Genomic DNA, 17,057 nt, shown 5'->3' with positions numbered 1-17,057 from the left:
GTCCTGATTTTTCATCTGATATTATGAAAGTAAGCCTCTGAGGTTACGTTCAGTGAGCCACAGCAGTGTTTTCAGTTTTGACTTTTTTTATTTTTTTTATTATTTACTGAAAAACAGCAACAGAAACAAAAATAACCACAGCAGTAAGACTTGAAAGACAGACCGGCTCTTTTGTGCACTGCAAAAAAAAAAAAACCGCCTCAGTAATAATAGCAGCTGCGGCTGTCATCAACCCCTCTAGAGAATTTACGGGCAGAAATAAAATACAGATGCAAGAAGCGGACAGGTACACACGCTTTAGAGATGCAATAACGAAAGGTGAGCATCAAATAAAATGACATCGCTGTCAAATCCGAGTGTCGTTCGCCACGACTAATACTGGAGGACAACACTCAATCACTGCTGAGTCCCCTCTGAGTGAGAAGTCACAGGTTTGAGCCGGCCGCAGATTTATTCATTTCCAAATAGCGCCGTCAGAATTTATCATCACGGCCCACAGTGTCACCTCAAATGTGATTGAAGGGACAAACATAGACATTTTGATTTCTAAATGACTCTGACAAGTTATCGGCGTTTCATTTGATTATACATCTGGGTGAAAAATCCCATTTTTAAAATACAGTTTGCACTGCGACACTCATGCAGTGTTTTATTAATTAGTTTAAGGGATTATCAGCAGCTTATGCTCTCCTCTTTTCTCCACAACTGACCGACACAACAGGACATCTTAATAGCATACATTCATTAACACCCATCTGAACTTTTCATGAAGCCTTAAATGTTGCTTCTTATCAATGAGTTGGGATAAAAACACTTATTTTAAAGCTGCATTAAGTATTTTTTATATCTACATTGAATCAAACAATACCTAATATGAAAATAGTTCAATGTTCTTGTTTTATAGCACATATATGGTTCAGTCACCAGCCTTGTTTATGAATGTGCGGCTTCTATCCAGCACCAAACAGCAAAAAATTAGCTAGCGGCTAGCTGTAAGAGAACAGCAAGATATAGCCAGATATTTCTTTCAAGAGGTGGTGCAGAAAAAAAAACCAGAGCTAAAATAAGACAAATGAATGTTGCTCCGTGTCAGATTCATGTGTCAAAAGACAATTGTTAGCTAACACTTTAACCTTAAGAAAGTGCAGGTTACACCAGGAAGTGACACAGCAAAGTTTATCCTCGTGAAACAGGTTGTGATACAGGCTTGTTAAATGACTTGCCAAATTACAAGCCACCAACATGCTAGAGATAATCAGACACAGTAGCTCTACGAGTTAGCAGCCTTAACGATTTGTTCACATAGTTCAAAGGATGTTCAGCAGAGAAGGGTTATTTATAAAAGTTGGATGGTAGAAAACAGCTAATAAACTATGAGAGCTTCTTCTGTTGTGGACTTTGAGGTTAGCAAAGACGTTCAGTGAGCCACAGCAGTGCTTTCAGTTTGGACTTTTAAACTGAAAAACAGCAACAGAAACAAAAATAGCAAAAGCAGCAACACTTGAAAGTCTGTCCGGCTCTTTAAACATTGGTGTGACTGCGCCTTAAGTCAACAATATGTCAGGACACTTTATCTGTCAACTTGTTAAGTCCAAAAAAAAAAAAAAAATCAATTAATGCAGCTTTAAAGTACATTTAAGGAAGTTATGACTGAGGCATTTTTGTCTGTTTTAAGGGTTGTTTGTCACCACATGATGTGGTAGAAACAAGTGTTAGTGATAGCTAATAAAAAAAAAAAAAAACATTAGCACTGTTTGCTTGACAAAAAAAGCAGGCTGGCTAGTGAGCTAGCAGTTTGTTCAAGCTATTTAAACTCTATTCTCATGTTACAAGATGTTTGGAAACAGAAAGTGTAGCTCTGACACACTAACCTACATTTACAACCAAATCTGCCACGTCAGACTCTCCACTTTTATTCATAACATTATTAAGTGGATCTATATTTACAGCAGATGAGTATATTTCTAGTATCTTTTACATTTCCGAATGATTTCTCTCTAGTTGACCTTCAATGATGGCATCAAAAGTGGCTGCCGGGAGATTTGTGACACAACCGCAAAGCCCCTGCAGCCCTTCTTGGTGTATATAAATATAGTCGGACCAGTTGAATGTCATGTGCGCTGCTGCAGGGTTGCTTCATGTGAAGGACACGGGAGGACTGGGGTGTGTGTGTGTGCGCGTCTGGATCTGGATGTAGCGAACTGTGCCGTCGTACCTTTGAGATGAGCTCGTCGTGATTGGCCAGGTGTGCCCGGCAGTGGATGCAGCTGTAGGTGCGGTGGCAGTTCGGCAGGTAAGCCTGGAAGGTCTTGGACTTGGTCATCTTCACCATGTCAGTGGGGCAGGGCTCCTCGCTGGTGTCAGGGCTGGCACTGGAAGAGTTGCAGCTCTGCTGGACTTGCTGACAGAAGAAACACTGGAAGATGCAAGCAAAAGCCGTCGTTGTTGTGGAGTGGGTGTGTGGCACGCTCCACACAGACACCACAGGAGAAAATCAAACCTGCAGGGGGGGGAAAAAGGAAAAGGAGATGTGGTTAGAGACACGTTCCATACCTCCTATTTTTAGAACTCATGATCTTGATTGCATTTCCAATATGAAACACTGCTCGTTTGCTGGGGCAATCATTTGATTACAATCATCTATTATGTGATTACAATAGCATGTTGTTGACTCCTAACATGGCTGCGAGGTGATGTAACTTAATGCTATGACAAGTCAAACAGACTCCTCTTTAGCTGAGGCCACACAATATGTTTCACTTGCTCAGAAAAAATTGTCTTTCTTTCGTTTTTTTTATGACAGGAGCAAGTCTTTGTTTGTTTTGTCCCACTGGACCCATGAATGCAGGATGAGACTACTGGAGCTGCTCGCATAAAAGTTATGTGTTTTTATTTGTTTGTCCATTATATTTGCATTCAGTCTGTCGCAGAAAGTATTAAAAATCATCAAATTATACAATAAATTGCAAAAGACAATACTGTGTATGTTGAAATTACTGAAAAAGTCTTACAGAAGTTATAAAAAAGGAGTCTGAGTTTATTGTTTTAGTGTTGTAACTTTTTCCTCTTTACTTTTTCAGTTGATACCTGTTGGCATTTCAAAATTATTATTGCATCAGATGTAGCATAAAATATAATCTAGCTCTGTAGATGTGATTTTAGGATAAACACCTTAATCTATTTATACTTATCAATTAAAATAAAGAAGAAATATAAGAAATACTACAAAAAAGATCAATTTTACAAGGAGTTACATATGTTTTGGTAAGAATAAGCGATTAATTTACATGGATAATTATCACCTGCAGGTTGATATTAAAGGATAATTCTGGTTCTATTGATTGTGATAAACATTGTGCTGATGGAGTTAATTGCTGAGATGTGAGAACATGGTGACTTTGCTACAACAGAGTCAGATAAGGGCAGGTAACATGAGGTAACATGATCAGACAGGTTGTAAACACGCCGACAGTTCAGCCAGAATTTCTAAACCACTTTAATTGGTGGTAAAACTGAAAGTTAGTGAACCCAGAGAGTCAGAATGTAACCAAAAAGTCTGTCTTTAATATGTGATTAATGTTCAAAACAGACAGTTTGGCTAATAATTTTACTGTTCAGCTCTGTTTTTTATCTCTAAGTTAGTTTGGCTAACTTTAGGGTGTTTGTTTAAAACCTGGCTGCCTGAATTTCTTGCCTCATCTGACTTGTTTTTAGTGATCACAGCAATTACTTTGGCAAGTACAATGTTATCATAACTGATAGAAATGTTGGTCAGAACTACCAGAATATGATCCAAGTTGTTCTAATATTGATTTTTCCTATGAAAGTTTAAAACAAACAAAAAAGACAAAGACTAAAACACAAAAGACAAATTAAGCACATATTAGGCACCAAAAAAAAACCTCATAAAAAGCACAAATAACATCTCTAAACAGGCTTTTATCGTGCTGAATTCAGCAGGCCTGCAGGAGATTCAGCTCTACAGAAACAAATGCATACCAGTTCATATGCAGGACAGACTAGAATAGCCGATGAGACAATGCAGCCAAGACACAATGAGTGTGTGACCTTTTGAAGGGACTGAGATTGACAAAAACATTGCTACAGGTCTAAAAACACCGCCAAATATTCACCATGAAGAAGAGACCTGCTCTACCTCCGACTGTACCGCCGTCTAGACTTCGGTGCGGCAAGAATTCGGATTCCAGCTGACCAAAAATGTGACGTTTAAGCCTCCGTCAACACCAAAAAACATCCATAATGAATTGATTCAAAAATCTTTTGTAACCTGGAGACTCGAAAAGGTGATTCACTTGCTCAAAAGGGCTCACAGGACAAGAAATCAACATAAGTATTGCATTGTCTAACAAGCCAATTGTTTTATTTTACCTATCTGTATATAAGTAATATCTTTTTTCACATCCTCCTCTTCATCCTGCTGCCTTCATCTCCATGCCGCCCACTGCCTTTTATAACCCTGTTACTTATCTCGTCTATTAAACTATGATTATTAATCATTTTGTTTGTGTGTTTGTCTCTGCTGTGGTTCACAGCGAACGGGAACTAAAAGGATCAGCTGTCAAACGTTTAACAGAAGTGTTGTTCCTCTAAAACATTCCTGTCTGTGTTCAGAGGCTGTTTGGTGTCTTTAAGTGGACACTAAAGTTTGAGGTTATGGTGGTTTGTTCATATAGTGGGTAAAGTAAAGAATGAGGCCTTTTACTGGTTTATTTTACATGGTTTGTTACTGTTGTTTCGTGCTGTGTCTTGTTTATTGATCGTTCTTTCATGTCTATGTGAAGGACTTTGTATTGCGATCTGGCTCAAAAGGCACCGTGGAAATTGGGTTGAATTTGACTTGATTTGATTTAAACATTTGTGACTCCAGTAAAACTACATTGCAGACATTGGCGGAAAGTAATTCAATTTACTCAAGTACCATATTTAAAGCTGGGTTCATTGATGTTTTTTTTGGCCACTTGGGGGCAGCAGAACAAACTGGAACATTGACAAACATGTGGTGAATGTGTTGTTGCTTATTTACAAATCCAGCAGTTACGGAGCAACATTATCAATTCATTTGGAGTCATGTTTCTGTCCACCTGGTGAATATAAGTCTAATATTCACTCTCTTTTAGCTCTGGTTTGGTCTCCACCAACTCCTGAAGGAAATAACTGTCAATTTAGCTGCTAGAAGTTCCACTTTCTTCACCAGCTAGTCTTTAACTGTGTCTGTCTGCTGTTTGGTGCTGAGCAGGTAGTGTACAGTGGGTTTATGAGGGCTTTTTGGGTGAAAATTTTGTTGAAAAAGTAAATTAGCAGGTCAGAAAACAACAAGTTAAAGGACCAGTATGTAAGATTTAGCAGCATCTAGCGGTGAGGTTGCAGACTGCAACTGACTGAATACCCTTCTCCTCACCCTGCTGCTGTCTGCTGCCACAGACTCTGGTAAGAACAGTAGTTTAAGGTGGCTAAACATGAAGCTAACGTTAGAAAACATGACTCTTCTGTGCTTGTGCGACTGTTACACCATTTTTTAGCATTTAGCTGTAATTATGACTTGTGGCCACAGCGGCCGCTGTGCAGCAAAAGTCACGCAGTCTCACTTTAAGTGCAATTTCATTTACTTCAAAAACTTAAAAATACATAATAACGTCGCTAACCACCATCCTGCTGCATAATGAGTACAACTTTTGATACTTAAAGTACATATTGCTAATGATATTTCTGTACTTTTAGCTTGGTAAGATTTTGAATACAGGACTTTTACTGGTAATAGAATACTTTTACATTGTGGTAACTTTTAGTTAAAGGACAAGTGTGTAGGATTTAGTGGCGTCTATCGATTGCAACCAACTGAATACCCCCCCCCCTTTCAAAGCATGAAGGAAAACCTACAGTGGCGGCGAAAAGTACTACTGTAGAAACATGGCGGTGCAACATGGCAGAGCTGCTGCTCCCTGTGTAGATATGTAGATATAAAGGGCTCATTCATTCTTATTTTCAGGTGATTATACACTAATTAAAACATACTTATGAATATTATATTCCATTTCTGCCAAATCCGCTCTGCTAGATGTCGCTAAGTTCTACTAACTGCACCTTTAAGTACCTGAATAATTATTACATCACCGATTGCAGAAAGAAAATGACTGAGCTCTTCTCAGAGGGCACATGTCAATCAAACAATGTGGGCGGGACTATGACAGCTGTGTGTTTTGTTATTGATCCAAATTGGACTGCCTACAAGTGTTGCTATATATCTGCTCGGCCTTATTCCTACAACAAAAACACACTTGGCGACAGTTATGAGAGTAAGAAAAGAAACATCTACTTGTATGAAAATGCTGAGAAGGGTTTATTGTTGTTTATAATGTGTTTGTGTATACAAGACATTAAGCTTTCTGTCAGCCATATTTTGGAATATGATACATCTTTTCAAAAGAGTATTTGTAATTTACAACAAAAGACAGACATTGTCAAGTGTCAGGGCTTCATTTTCATCTTCTGAGTGATGATCCAAGTGTTGAAAGGAAGAGAAACTACCTGTTGTAGTAAATATATATATATATACTTTCATGTCTACAGCAGCTTTCAGGCTCAACAATCATTCTCACTGACAGCATTGCATAACAAAGGTTGCACCTTGAAAGAAAAACACACACACACACACACACACACACACACACACAATAACCCTGCATCCCTGAGAGTGAAAACACAATGAAAATGAGCTTCAGCAGCTCTAGAAGTTTCCAATTGAGCTCAACATGCTGCAACAGGAAGAGCAGCACCGAGACAGAAACCAGCAGCCAGACGAAAAAACAAAGGAGCTTCCGCAACTCAACAGGAAGCAGCCGTGAAGTGACGTGAAAGCATGGCTGCTGCAAACACACGCACGCACGCACACATAAAAACACACACACAGCTGAGAAGGTACAAAGGTGAAGACTGGCAACCCAACCCAGCAGCCCCAGACGAGCCATATTTACATACATACTGTATAATCTGCACAGGTGCCTGAGGCCATAATCCCTGCATGAAAAGGACAAAATCCCCTTTCTGAATTAGCCCAGTTTAACCCCAGCTGCACGTGCATGAGGCGGGGGGGGTGGCAAGGTGAAAAAAACACACACACACAAGCTTTATAAGTGTGTCATACTTCAGCATCATCACCATCAGCGATTAAACCTGCTCTGTGCTGTGCATCCCCAGGAGAAAAAAGGGGGGGTTGTCACTCACAGACACACAATAGCATGCTGTTATTTGCATGTGGACCCCCCCCCTTTCTTCTCTCTTCAATACACACACACACACTGACAGCATGACATGACGCACACCTGACAGTTTTCTTCATAAACGCCAAATAAGGATGTAAACAACGTCTGCAGAGCTGTGTTTCGGTTTGTTGTGGTCACCTGTGAAGCCAAGTTGCTGACTTCAGAGTATTTGACAGCACATGGTCTTATTTGTGTTCACTTCTTATGCTGTTACTTTAAGATTTTCTGTATTTTTTAACAAGAAAAACTGTAAAATATTCTAAAAATTTGGCCTGGAATCCTACAAGAGCATTTCCTGGCGCTGGTTCCTTTGTTTCACAAGCCTTCCTCATCGCCTGGTAACAACAATTTTGATTTAAACGACGCTGTTGTTTTGGGGGTTTTTTTGGGAGGAGGGAGGGGAGGGGGGTCTTAAAAATGAGGAAAGCTCCATTATGAAATGAGGAGTGAGTTGAGTCGACAGGTAACCCAGCAGGAACAGCTGATGTTCAAACTGAGCAAAGTGAAAACAAAGAGGCAGCACACTGTGCGTCTCTGGTAACCAACAGGAAGAAGAGTGTCCAGACAAAAGACTCGCTGCTCTCAACACTGCATCTCAACAACACTAATAACACATTTAACAACAAAACCTGCCCTTAAACTGAACATTTGGACAATCTAAAGAAGTTAATCTGAACGTTACATGCTTTTTTTTTTAACAACCCCCCCTCTTTCCTCTTTTTTTTCCCAAACAAAAGAGCACGACGCCAGCTCAAGCGCAACAGTGTCGCTGTGCTGGCTGCTTTTTATTGTTTGTTTTTTCCGAGCCTGATGCAGACTGTGAATCCAGCACGACACCAGAACCATGTTTACTGCTTTTTCTTTCAGTTTTTTTTTTTTTTGAGGTAAACATGCTCTTCTGTTGCTGTTGCTGCTGCTGCTACTGCTGCTGCTGTACTCACCACCTGGATCAGATCTGAGCAAAACGCAGCTTGGTTGGACAGCTGAAGAAAGAGGGAGATGTTGTGTTGTTGTTGTTGTTGTTTGGAGTTAAATAAATGATTGTCGTCGTCCCAGGCTCTGGTCCATGTGTGATGCTGCCAGATGGGAACTTATTGTTGTGTCCTTTGGGTGCTGACGGATCTCATTTTTCCCAGCACGGGCTTTTGTTGTGTCTTTTGTGTGCGTAATGGACTGGCCTGGTTACTTTGGTACGGAAACGTCACCACGTGGGAGGGAGCTGCAGCTGTGATTGACAGGCGCGCTCATCAATGAGTGGCTGTGCTGCCTTCAGGTTCCCGTGGGAAAGATGGAAACCAGGTGGAGAGTGGTATTCAAGTGGTGACTGAGTGTACATATTTTTTGAGTTGAGTCATTTTAATTCTTTGTTATTTTAAAGGTGCTAAAACATTTTGTATTTTTCCCCCCAGATCTCTAACAACAACGTGATTCCATTTACTAAAGTGCATTTTTTATTCACATGCAACCTTTTGTATTCCCTTTCTCCTCACTTAAAATGATTTTTATCTCAATACACTTTGTGGTTCATTAAATATGTATGATGTTTATAGTATCTATTAAGGACCCTTTATTTTTGTTCTATGCTTTATTTTGCTGTAGAGGGTGTTAATAATGTATATGATAGTCTAGTTTATTACAGTTCTTTGTATGCTGGATCTGTTCTTGTACTTCCGTTTGCTAATGTGACACTTTAACTTCCCTGTCTGGGGTCAATCTGGTTTATCTTACCCAGAGAGCAGAGTTCTTCTTATTGTAAAGGCTCTGTTTGGTTTTCAACTTCCGTGGAAAACATATCAATAGTTTTACTTTTTTACCTTGTCTATGAATGAAGATGCCTTCAGTTTTTTTACTCACTATATGTTTCAATTCAGGTTTCAGATTGTTAACTTTGGCAATTTACGATCAAACCTCTGAATTAGATTTATTTTTATGGTGAAGAAGCTTTAAGTGGAGGTGAAGTATAGTTCAAATTAGTTTGTTGCCTGCAGTGTTTGATGTGCTGCTGTAAAACATGAACTCAAATGCATCACATGTAGTGTTTGTGTGTGAAGTATGAGTTACGAGTTGAGAATTATTTCACCAACCAAATTAAATCAGCGTTTCACAAAAGAGAGCCATGAAACCTTATTATTATTGGTTTTTGAAACGTATTGTTATGTTTTTGCTGAAGAGATTATTTCCCATGCGACCTGAAGGCGCCACTAAGGGAAGGAGGGAGCGCGCAGATGCCCGGATGTGTAAATAAATACAAGATGAGAATATGAATCTGATTTTTTTCTCTTCCGTGGTGTAAAAAAATGATTCTTTTTCTTGATGCTTTGTTTTTTTTTTTAATCTGTTGCTCTTTGTTGTGATCAAAGGCAGAGTCACGTGCTACCTTTTCAGCACATATTTCACTTCAATTGCCTGCTGCTTGATCAATTATTTTGAGATTAATGGCCATATGGGGACAGATTTAGAGACAATATTGATTACAATCCCTTAAGAAAACGATCTTTTATGATGCTGTAATGTTTTATAATGATGGCAAACACAGAATAATACACAACCCTGACACCAAATGGAAGTAATAACACCAGAAAGCAGGAAAAGGTCAATTTAAAGTCATAGCTGAGCACCATATAAACACTGTAGTGATATTAAAAGATGATGTTTCCTAAAAAAAAAAACAACTACACAGAAAAGGCCTGCCTCCTTCAGTTAATTCTAAAAGCAGATCAATATTCCTCGAGTGTATCTTTAGGCTTTTGCCATGTGGGACATAGCTGGTATTATTATTTTTTTATTTTGCAGATTAAAACAAAAACAGCATCCTGATCCACCACCACCTCCTCCTCCTGCAGCTGCACTATGTCACACTGCATCATCCTGACATTAGACAGATCCACATCTGAAATATAATGCCATTAATGATGACACTAAATAGATAAAAATACCTAAAATTAAACATGAACAAAAAGCCTAGCTGCCCTCGTCATACCCTTGACGTCCAGACGTCGAGGACGCGCGTCCAAAACACAACAACAATTCATGAATACTTCTTCTTTCTGTGTGTCATTATTTAAAAAAAAAAAAATGTTGTCATTTCAGGATGAGCCCAGTCGTGTTGCAACACCATGAAACCCTCAAATGTGTTGCTTCACCGTAGGAGCGGGATGCATGTAAACACAACATTGCACACTGCAGAGAGAGAGAGGTGCAGGCTGTGCGCGCGTGAGCGTTATGAAATCCATCCTTTCACTGTGTTTTTGTAGCCTGTTCACGTGGCATTAACCCACCCCTCCACCCTCCCACCCACCCCCTCTACCCCCTTACAAAAACTGACCGAGATCTGCAGCCAAAAAGGCGCACTGGTGGTGATGATGGGAACAGAGATAGCGCAAATTATAAGCTGACAGAGGCTGCACTTCAGGGGCTTTTCTCTTTTTTTTGTTGCTCTTGAACGTAACTCGAAGATCACGTTGCAAAACGTGTCTCATTAAAGAAAGAGACATTGTAACCTGATCATTAATGTAAACAGGTTATAGGTCTATCATTATGAGTGCAAAAGTATGAATCCTACAGAGATGTCATCCTAAAAGTACAGGGGATTTTAAAAAAATGTGATAAACTGCAACATAAATACCACACTTTAAGTTTCTGGAGCAGTGTTACAGAGTAGGCCTATTATATAAACATTGTGGGATTTTACCATAATATTAAAGTGCTTTCATGCATTACAGAGGCTAGCGGTTTAGCATTCAGTCCAAAAACATCAAAAATCCTAACCCTATGATACAAATGAAGCAGGCTATAGGCTAAAAACTATAAATTCTTTGGTGCAACAGGAAACAAACATAAAATAGCATAAAGTATGATCCCAGCTACAAACTCACCACACAGACACATGCTTTATGAGTCTCTAAGGGGATATTAAAGCAGCATTACAGGGTTATTACTGTCGTATTTCGGACCAACACATGCTTGTCCTCCAGCAGGTCACTGGCTCTGCACTCACCCCAAAAACACCTCGCCTTCCCCCCCTCGGAAACCAAAACAACCCGGTGGAGGAAATCGTTTTCTCCGCTGGAGCTCCGGGAGTCTGAATACATCCAAAAAACAAAAACAAAAATAAAAGACACCGTCACCGTCCCATACAGGCAGCGGCAGCTTGTCTAGGTCGAGCCGAGTGCCATTAAAAAGTCTCCAAAAAACATCAATCTCCTCGGTGGATTTTCACTGCATTTATAAGCCACAGACTCTGCGCTGGAGCGTGAAATCTGCGGGATATCTCCGGGTTTGAGTAGAGTCCCATCCGTGAGGCGGCTTACAGTGTGTGCATGTTGGAGCAGCCTGCAGCTTTCTGACCTCTCTATCAGCAGTTCTCCGTCAGCAGCGGCAGGACAGGCTGAGCTGTCCCGTCTGCGGCCATTTATACTGAAATCCTAATTAGCGCTGGTGATGCGCGGCGCGCTTTGAATGATGCGCAAAAACATCCAGGACACCGTTTCTGTCAGATGAGACTGCCTGATCAGATCTTTAAATTGTTTATAGTCTCATCAGAGTGAAGCGTGTGAGCTGGTTACGGTGTAAAAACTTGTACAAAAAGTGCAAATAAAGCAGCGTTTTATTTCATCTACCGGTGCTGCCTTTAAGTGCTGCAGGGAATATGAGATTTCCTGGAATAGGAGGATTGAGCGCAGAGAAACTCAACGTGGAAAAATGAAAGGAATTTCAACTTTAGTGTTATACCAAAGGAAATGTGGTTTACAGTCAGACATTAAACACACAAGGATGCCCCCCCCATAGTGAAGACTATTCAGCCTATTCAATAAAATAAAACCAGAACTATGAAATATTATTAAAATTTTACGTTAAAATACAAAACTTAAAAATAAAAATAAATAATTGTATGATCGAAAGAAGAAATTAAAAAATATATATATTAACACAAAGTCCAACTTACTGTTTCCAAAGCTTTCAACCACATCTCGGTGTCTTCCTCTGTAGATGGAGTTGCTCAGTTGTCATGGAGACGGTTTAGTTGAAATCACATTGAGTTTTTATTGTATCAGAATTGAGGAAACGTCGAATACCCGAGTACAACAGTCAAAGTACCCAGATTTTAACATTTATTTTCAGTTTATCAATTGCTTTTTCAGGGTTGAAAAATACAGATGACACATCTTTTAATTCTAGAAGTGCAGATTTAAGATTTAGAGTGAGATTGGAAACTTAAAACACAATTGTCACATCTTGATTTAGGCCTACGTGGAGTCATTCATTATTTATTTATTTATTGGGTAATAACAGCTGTTCACTGGACACCATGTCAACAGCTGCTATACTGTTCATCAGGCATATTTTCAGTACATAATCCACACTTTCTAATGTTTTTGCACTTGTCACTTCGCCTTTATGGCCTTCAGAGAGTTTAAAACAGAGTCTTCTGGGCGCCGTTTAGCTGCTACTTGAGACACAAACAACTGAAAGCAACGTTTTCCTGTTAAAAAAAAACTTAAATTTGAGCTTTAGAGATGTACGTGAACGCAGCAATAGCCTAGCTACACAGCCGGTTCTACAAATAGCGTCCAATCAGTGACAAGCTGAGTCTCCGGCTGCCCAATCAGCTTAGAGAGAGGGCGGGGCTAGATACCGACAGCCAATCAACGCGAGAACAGACTCTGGTATGCGCGCTCGCGTGGCCGAGGATTGTTTTTGGCTGTGCGCGCCACCGAGACAGACGCGTGCGGTGCCAAACGCCAATACCTCACGGCGCGCATGCGTGTCCGCATTGCAAGCACGTGGTCGAAGCACAGCAAGTAAACAAACCCCCTAAAAATCAATGGCATAGATAGACGTTGAATAGTGATGTTTACTGTAGTTTTATTATAAATATTTATGTCAGAGTTAAAATAACTGTTTTATTTCAGTATCATCTTTTAAAATAATTTATAGATTTAATTTTTCGTTTAATTGTTCCTTTTTGTCCACACTTTTATGGATTTGTGACGCAAACAGGCTGAAATTTGTGTAAATGTTCTTAGATTTAATAAGATAAACGTGTTTTTATCTTCCTTCCTTGAAGATAAAGATCATTAAATGAGCAGAAACAGATTAAAGTCCGTTAATCTTCAGGATGTAGTTCAAATGTGCTACAACTTTATAATCATTAAAGAAATATCGGAGTTTGGTTTATAGGCTACAAATGTGAATGGCATCAATTTATGAATCAGACTGCTGACTAGACAGAGGGAGGCTGCAGTAGATATTAATAGTAAATGCGACAGCGCCCTCTACAGGACACTGCAGCATCTCATGGTTAAAATGTGTGATTTTATTATCAGTTGAACATGAAGAGTTTGTTACATATATATTGGATCTGACATTCATTCATTCAGCCTTTATTTATTCAGGTTGGTGTAAAGTTGTCAGCAAACGGCAACAATATGCTTCGGTGGTACATTTACTCAAGCACAATTTTGAGGTATCTGAACTTTGTGGTATTTCTTTTTTATGCTACTTTGTGCTGTGTTGGATGTGATTGTTGTAAATTAAAGTGTTTTTATGTAACTTTGTGACACTGATTGTACGCTGCCGTTTTGGCCCAGTCTCCCTTTTAAAAGAGATAATGTGTCTCAAGAGAATTACTGGTTAAATGAACAAACAATAAAATAAAAAACAATTGCAGTTATAACTCCTAGCTACTTTTCAGATCAATATTTCCTACATAAAATCATGTATATGATCAGTTTATAACTATAAAATAGCATTGTTATAGATTAGACTAGCCAACAGTATGCTGCTATTAAAAACTTACGTCAATGAATCAGTATTAATATTCCAATAATATATATGTACTAATTTTGCATATTAAGTAATTTTCCTTTTGAAACTTTAAGTACATTTAGCTGCCCACACTTTCACTTAAATAAGAATCAGGACTTATTCTTGTAAAGGAGTATTTTAGATCTATTTATTTAGATATTAAGATCTCAGTACTCTTCCCACCACTGACAGTACGAGATAAGAGCCTCGTTAACTCTGAAGATCTCATCACTGCAAGTTCAAGTTTAATTAATGTCAGAATCAAAACTTTAAAATCAGCTCAGACGTTACCATTTCACATCCTGCTGTCTGAGTGGAGGCAGGTTTGTGTCTATTGTCTGTACTGTTACACGTTTTGTTAGAATTTATAATTATGTTGTCAAAAGATAAAATCCCAACAAGTTATTAATAAATAACTGTGACTGATTCCTCTTGGTTATTCATTATTTTACAGTATTTTCTGTATGTTTGATCCAAAACGTTATGAAAAGGTGGGAAGCACCCAGTTTTTAAATTAAAATTGTGCTTCATATTCATGTGGACAATTAAAAATCTGCAAATAAATTCTTCCAAAATGAGAAACTAGTGTGCAGATCTTCACAGGTGACCATCTCATCTACATTTCTACACACTACAAAGTCTAAGTGACAGACTGTGAAGGAAAATTCATCAATAAACGATCAATTTTTACCTGATCTGTCTGAGTCTGAGGGTTGAAATGTAGTTAATAAAAGGAGTACAGGAGGATCAACATTGTACTGGATTCTGTGGTACCTGATGTTTCTGAAGTATGAATTAAATGGACGTTTAATTCACAAATATACTGTATGAAACATGATGTCCTCAGACCTTCATCAGGTAAAAAACACCACAGACACCATATATACACACATTTTATCCAGGAAAAAACTCAGCAATCAGAGGGTGTTTAGTCAGGGTTTTAGTCAGATCCAGTCTTTCTATGTTGATGGTTCATATTCATGTTTGTAAGTGACATGTATCCGGCTCCTCTGAGCTCCTGAAATACCACAAATGCACAGATTTAACTGAAATGTGAGATGCATCAAGAATAACAACAATAACGTCATTGGTGAGAGAGTCAAATAGAATAAAATCGACAATAAATAAAAGCTTTTCCATAACTTTCCGACAAATTTGAAACTTCCTCGTGTCTCCGTTGACCCTGCGTCCAGATGACGACACTTAAAAGAACCACATCAATTCCCATCTGACTGTTCTGACAGCAGCTGCGTAGCCAGAGATCAGATATGAGGACCACATACGCAAGTCGCCCAGATCTGGTATCAAAAAAAATCAGATTTGTTCACACTTAAGTGAAAAAAATCAGATTTGGGCCACTGCAGCATAAAATGTGAACGTAGCCTCACATGCCCGGATGTAACACTGGCAGAGTTACTGGTCCCTGCTCCTCCCGTTTGTACTGGCTGAGAAAAGATCCATTCATAATCAGATTTCAATGGAAGAGACGGGAGGCCAAAATCCACAGTCTTTATTCAGCATAAAATCCTCTAATGTTTAGCTGGAGCTAAAATTAGGCTTCAGCAGTCTTAGTTGGACAAATCAAATGGGTATTAGTTTAAAAAAAACAAAATCCTCTTTCTCTGGACTGTGTTTACTTGCTGAGCTGCGGCGGAGAGATAAACACAAAGACAATAACTTTGGAAAGGACCTACTGGGTCGTGTCAGACTGCTAAAATCCCATCTCTTACATTGAAGCCAGTGATAACGGTAGATATGTGAGTTTTAAGACAGACACATACTCACAACTAGCTTTATAAACTTTGCTAAACTTTTTGTTCAAGAGCTTGTTTTCTGACCAAGTTTTCTCTTTAATGCTGCAGTTATTTAACACCTGTTTCACCATCATACTGGCCAAAATATGAAAGCATGATGGAAAACCAGTAAAGACCACATGGCTTAGAATACTTTTTAATGACTGTGGCTCAGGAGGTAGAGCGGGTCGTCCGCTAATCAGAAGATCTGCTCCTCCAGTCCGCATATTGAAGTGTCCTTGAGCGAGATACTGAACCCCAAATTGAGTGCGTGCAGACGCATTAGATTCCCCTCCTGATGAGCAGGCTGGCACCTTACAGGGTAGCCATTAGCGCCATTAGTGTATGAATATGTGTGTGAACGGGTGAATGTATAAGTGCTTTCCATTTACTGTTCCATTTATACTTCCCAGCAGTTTATAACAATTATTCCTAATGATGTAATTAAATTAATGCAACCTGGACTCAGACAAGTGGCAGAAAAAATGCATTAAGCAGCTAGCTACTGTAACGAGCAGCGACAGTGTTCGCTTCAGGTTTGATGGAAACTAATCAATCAATCCACACTTTAAGTTTACAGATGTATTATGTCTTCAGAAAGCTGACAGACAGATACAAAAATATTACATAACTAATGTTAATTAGAAGGTAGAAGGTATTAAAAGGACTTTTAACACCCTGTTTTTTTTGCAGATTCCCTGTCTGGCCTTTAAAGTGAATATATGATTGTAAAATTAAAGGTGGCAGCTGTTAGTTTATGAGTAATACATCTTTATTTATTAAGAATTTTCAATCGTCTCATTAAATAGATTTAATTGAGTATTGTGTCGCTCCAATAAATGTATATTTTGTAATTCTGTGTGTAAAGGAAGGTTAAAGTATTATCTTGAATTGTGAAGTTTCTTGTGTTTTTCTTGTACTCTGGCTTAGAAAAAGAGAATTCACAGATATGTTAATGAAGGTACAGTGTTTTTGTTTTTTAATGAACGTCTATTTAAATGTCATGGCAGAGTTGCAAAAAAACAAACAAACCCCAAACATAAAAAAAATCCAGATGTTTTTTTTTTTTTTTCAAAGTGGCAGTCAGTCTTTAATAATAGCAAAGAAATGCTTCGTTCAAGTCAAATCCTTCACACGACAGCAAAATAAAACTGACCGATCAGTTCAAACAATTTCT

The 17,057-nt window shown here is 38.8% G+C and overlaps 1 protein-coding gene across 2 annotated transcripts in view; it reads right to left on the bottom strand.

The window, feature by feature from the left end:
• Positions 1–11,853, bottom strand: part of LOC137169000 (protein yippee-like 1) — a 40,159-nt gene extending 28,306 nt beyond the window's left edge. Inside the window, exons 1-2 of one of the 2 annotated variants that reach the window (XM_067571941.1) lie at positions 11,278–11,853; positions 2,216–2,500 (exon numbers count right to left, since the gene is read on the bottom strand). In XM_067571941.1, coding sequence (XP_067428042.1) covers positions 2,216–2,332 — 117 coding nt within the window. In that variant the 5' untranslated portion in view covers positions 2,333–2,500; positions 11,278–11,853. Of the gene's footprint in view, positions 1–2,215; positions 2,501–8,221; positions 8,693–11,277 lie in introns of those variants that run through there. The other variant, XM_067571933.1, reaches the window with a different exon arrangement.
• Between the last annotated feature and the right edge of the window lie 5,204 nt (positions 11,854–17,057).

This window comes from Thunnus thynnus, chromosome 2 (assembly GCF_963924715.1).
Source record: "Thunnus thynnus chromosome 2, fThuThy2.1, whole genome shotgun sequence".
Taxonomy (NCBI): Eukaryota; Metazoa; Chordata; class Actinopteri; order Scombriformes; family Scombridae; genus Thunnus; species Thunnus thynnus.
The sequence above is the reverse complement of the archived record's forward strand: the minus strand, read 5'-3'. Positions and strand labels throughout refer to the sequence as shown.